General features: G+C 39.6%; 1 protein-coding gene across 1 annotated transcript; it reads right to left on the bottom strand.

Annotated features, from left to right (window-relative positions):
• Positions 1-1,300: 1,300 nt before the first annotated feature.
• LOC128296597 (uncharacterized) lies at positions 1,301-2,656 on the bottom strand. Its single transcript, XM_053032030.1, has one exon. The coding sequence runs from the start codon at positions 2,654-2,656 to the stop codon at positions 1,301-1,303; it is 1,356 nt and encodes a 451-aa protein (XP_052887990.1).
• Positions 2,657-4,417: the final 1,761 nt, after the last annotated feature.

Below are 4,417 nucleotides of genomic sequence, written 5' to 3'. Positions count from 1 at the left end.
TATCCTGCTGTATTGTCCACCAAAGTGTCGATGTGCGGTAAAGAAAAGTTTTCCTTTGGGCTACCTTTGTTCAAATCTCTGTAATCAACACACATCCGTACCTTGCCATCCTTCTTAGGGACAGGCACAATGTTAGCCACCCATTCTGAGTACTTAACCTCTTGTAGGAATCCAGCATCAAACTGCTTCTTGACTTTATCTTTTATTTTCAGCACAATATCAGGCCTTATCTTTCGCAATTTTTGTTGGACTGGCTTGCTATCTTGTCTTATGGGGAGACAATATACCACGATATCAGTATTCAACCCCGGCATATCCTCATATGACCATGCAAAGATATCTTTGAATTCATGTAGTAGTTCAACAAGACCTTGTCTCGTTTCCTTTGCAATATCTGTCCCAATTTTCACCTCTTTTCCTTCCTCCAAGGCTACATTCTCTATTGCCTCTTTTTCTCGGGGTAGGATTTGTTTTTCCTCTTATTTCACCATTCTCAACAGATCTAGAGACACATCACAATCCCTGTTATCTTCAAAATCCTAAAGTTCTTCTAAACACATTTCTTGCTCAAAAGAGAATTCAGGATTTGTAGTATCAGTGCTCATGTCATTGATATCTAGGGACCTACGGGGTACGAAAGAATGTACAAAAAATGAATGAATTTTAAGAATGTTTATTTATGTGTTATGTATGAAATGAAAAAATTGAAAGAATTTTAAAAAAGGTCAAAAGAATATTAATCAGTATAAAAGAATATTCACTCGAATTGATAACAAAAGTCGTGTTTTATTGAGATACAAATATCTGAACATGAGCCTATTTTACAAATGAAATCTTATTACTCTTAGGCTCTAGAGCAACAAGAGTGTTCTGAAAATTACTCTAAAAAATCTTTAAAAAATACAGGAAGTTCTTCTGCAATCCAATTGTTTAAAGAGCTTCCTGGTTCGTAAGGGCGAATGCCCTCAACGTTTCTTTGTTCAGACTCTTCATTATATACAGCATTGATATGATGACTTCTTTTTTCGAGCAATCCTTTCTTAGGGTGAATTATCCCTCCTGATATAAAGGTCTGGGATATAGGAGGGAACGTTATTGATTCCCACTCTACTTCTCTTCCACTTAAACGCGCACTTCTTCTTTCTTGACGTTTCTCTATTTCCTTCCTCCTCTGCCTATGATCTGGCCTGAAACCCAAGCCAAAATGGTCTCTTTTCTCCTTTAATTCTGAAACTTGAATCCCTCATTGGAGATATCTTCCCAATCCTTTTCTTGGTAAGGCTCCTTTCCCTACTGTCATCTACAAATCCATTCTTGTAGTTCTAGATATCTTAGGCACCGGCACCTCATTACCCTCTGAAATAAATGTTGCATTAACGAATTCTAAGGAGCAAAAAGAATATTCAACGGCCTCCTCGTTTGCCTCTACATAGGGTGCGTCACTGGTGACTGCTGCTATGATGTTCTCTTCTACATTTATGGTGACCAGCCGTCCATTTGTTACTAGCTTCAATTTTTGGTGCAAAGATGAGGGCACCGCTCCTGCCGAATGTATCCAAGGCCTCCCCAACAAGAAATTATAAGAGGGCTTGATGTCCATCACTAAAAAGTCTACCTCATACACATTTGGCTCGATCAACAAGGGGATATCAATTTTTCCCATGACATTTCTTTCCGTGCCATCGAATACTCTCACTACATTATGGCATGTTTTCATGTGAGAACTATCTATGGGCAATCTGTTCAATGTGGACAATGGTAGGACATTTAAGGCTGACCCATTATCAATAAGTACACTCAGCAATGTATATCCTTTGCAGCGAGTGGTGATGTGCAAAGCTTTAGCTGATCCCATGCCACCAGGTGGGATTTCATCATCATTGAAATAAATGAAGTTGTCAGCACTTATGTTACTAACCAATTGATCCAACTTGTTGACGGATATATCATTAGTAACGTAAGTCTCGTTGAGCACCTTCATTAATGGTTCACGATGTACCTCTAAACTCAGAAGTAAAGCCAACACTGATATACGAGCTGGTTGTTTGTGCAATTGTTCAACCATGCTATACTCACTGTGTTTCAGGAATTTTAGAAACTCTCTAGCTTCTTCTTCCTTCACTGGTTCATTAACAAGTACCTCAGCCCTATTCTCCTTCTCAACGTCAAAGGCTTTCACTTTCATAGGCTCAACTCTGATGCCTTTTGCATCATAACGCTTCCTACTACGTGTGTAGGATCCTTCAACTTGAGCCTCCTTAGAAGTATTTGCTATATCTTCTCTCTCCGATATCGTCACATTGTAGTCATAATTCCAGGGTACTCTCTTGTTATCCTTATAAGGAAAGGAAACGGGTTTGTGAATAATGACTTTCGGCGTTATTTGTGTCTCAACTTCATTATTCCTTGGTATAGAAATAATGATCATTGGCTGGTTGATTCTTTGATTCTTTGGTTCACCTTCTAATTGGCATACATGTCCTTTATCTAAGCCAGCTTCATAAAATTCCAGCTCGTTATTATCTATAAGGCTTTGTATCAAAGCCTTAAACTCATCACATTCCCGGATCTCGTGTCCTTCTTCTGCATGGAACTTGCAATAGTCCCTCACTCCTTTATTTCTTTCTCCAGAGATTATCATCTCTCTTTTCACCATTTCTTCCTAGATTACTTTCATCGGCATTCTTACCTCGGCCACGTCCTCTTTAATCCTTCTCATTCCAGTTTCCCCAATTGCATTTACCCCTTGATCACCATGGTTTGGCAACGGGTTCTCTGTACTAGGGGTGTCATCAAATTTTAAGACCCCCATCTTGATCAGTCTTTCCACTGCTTTTTTAAAGCCAGTGCAATTTTCGATTGAATGCCCCGATATCCTTGCATGGTATTCACATTTGGCGTTTGCATCGTACCATTTGGGATATGGGGGTTGCAGTGGTTTCAAATGAAAAGGAGCTATTGCATACGCATTAAATAAACTTTGATAAAGCTCCCGATACGTCACCGGGATAGGCGTAAATGAGACCTTTTCAGAATTTTGTCTCGAACCAGATCCCTGCTTTTGGGAATCCTGTTGCCTAACTGTAGTTACTTTGGAGTGACTAATCGTAATTGCTTTTGAATTATAACTACTCGTATTGTTCACCTCATTATCTTTCTTTCTTGGGGCGATCTTTTAGTAGTTTTCCCCCTATCTTACCACCCCTTATGGCGTTCTCAATCATTTCTCCTGCCATAACTGTATCAGCAAAGCTCTTGGTGGTACTTCCAATCATATGAGTAATGAATGGGGCCTTCAAAGTGTTAATGAACAACATAGTAGTTTCTTTCTCCAAGAGCGGTGGTTGAACTTGCATGGCAACCTCCCTCCACCTCTGTGCATATTGCCTAAAGCTCTCATTAGGCTTCTTTTCCATGTTCTGTAAAGTGATTTATCAGGAGTCATGTCAGCCACATGATTATATTGCTGCATAAAGGCTTACGCTAAGTCTCTCTAAGAACCGATCCTTGCGTGACTCAATTGATTATACCACCTAGCTGCTGCCCCAACCAAACTTTCCTGAAAACAATGAATCAATAATTGATTATTGTTTACATAGTCAGTCATCCGCCTACAGAACATGGTGATGTGAGCCTCAGGGCAAGTAGTCCCATTGTACTTCTCAAATTCCGGCATCTTGAACTTATAAGGAAGTACCAAATCTGGAACCAAACTCAAGTCCTTGGCATCAATTCCCTGACGATTATCAGCTTTTTCCAATGCCTTAAATTTCTCCTCTAGCCATCTGCAATGTTCCTCTAATTGCTTTGATGATTCGAGTCTTATCTCTTCCCTCTCAGCTACATCTAAATCAGGGATGACTGGATTGGTAGGGTTATCTCCCAGACTGGATCCCGAGCTAGTTTGAAAGTTCATGGGTTTTCCAACATCGACTTACCCATCTTGAGGCCTTATTGTGATAGATGACCTTCGGGGATATGCCTCAGGTTGAGTTTGTACATGGGGTGGAGTAAAACCCAGAGGATGATTCTCATTATCTTCTTTAGTGATAGTCATAGGGGCCTTTCCTTTATCCGTTGCCCCCTTCAGTAGCTGAGCGATTTTAGCCTCATATTCCTTTGATTCTCCAACATTTGATCCTTCATCTCTTATTGGATTTTTTCCAATTGTTCTTGCAGTTGCTCTTGCATTTCTTTCTGGATCTGCTCAAGTCTTTGATCCATATTCTTTGTCTTAGTACGTGTACCATAAGGATGTGTTGCTTTCAGGTTTTCTTTCTCTTACACTCTCTCTCTTTCTCTCCCTCTCTCTGTAATTTTAACTAATTAGGATCTTTTTATAAATTGGAATGCATATGATGCGATGAGATACAAATGCATGGATGTAAAAAATATCGATTTTGATTTAGTTTCTTTT

The sequence above is a fragment of the Gossypium arboreum genome, chromosome 8 (assembly GCF_025698485.1).
Source record: "Gossypium arboreum isolate Shixiya-1 chromosome 8, ASM2569848v2, whole genome shotgun sequence".
In the NCBI taxonomy this organism is placed as follows: Eukaryota; Viridiplantae; Streptophyta; class Magnoliopsida; order Malvales; family Malvaceae; genus Gossypium; species Gossypium arboreum.
Note: the sequence above shows the minus strand (reverse complement) of the source record. Positions and strands in the feature narration are given on the sequence as shown.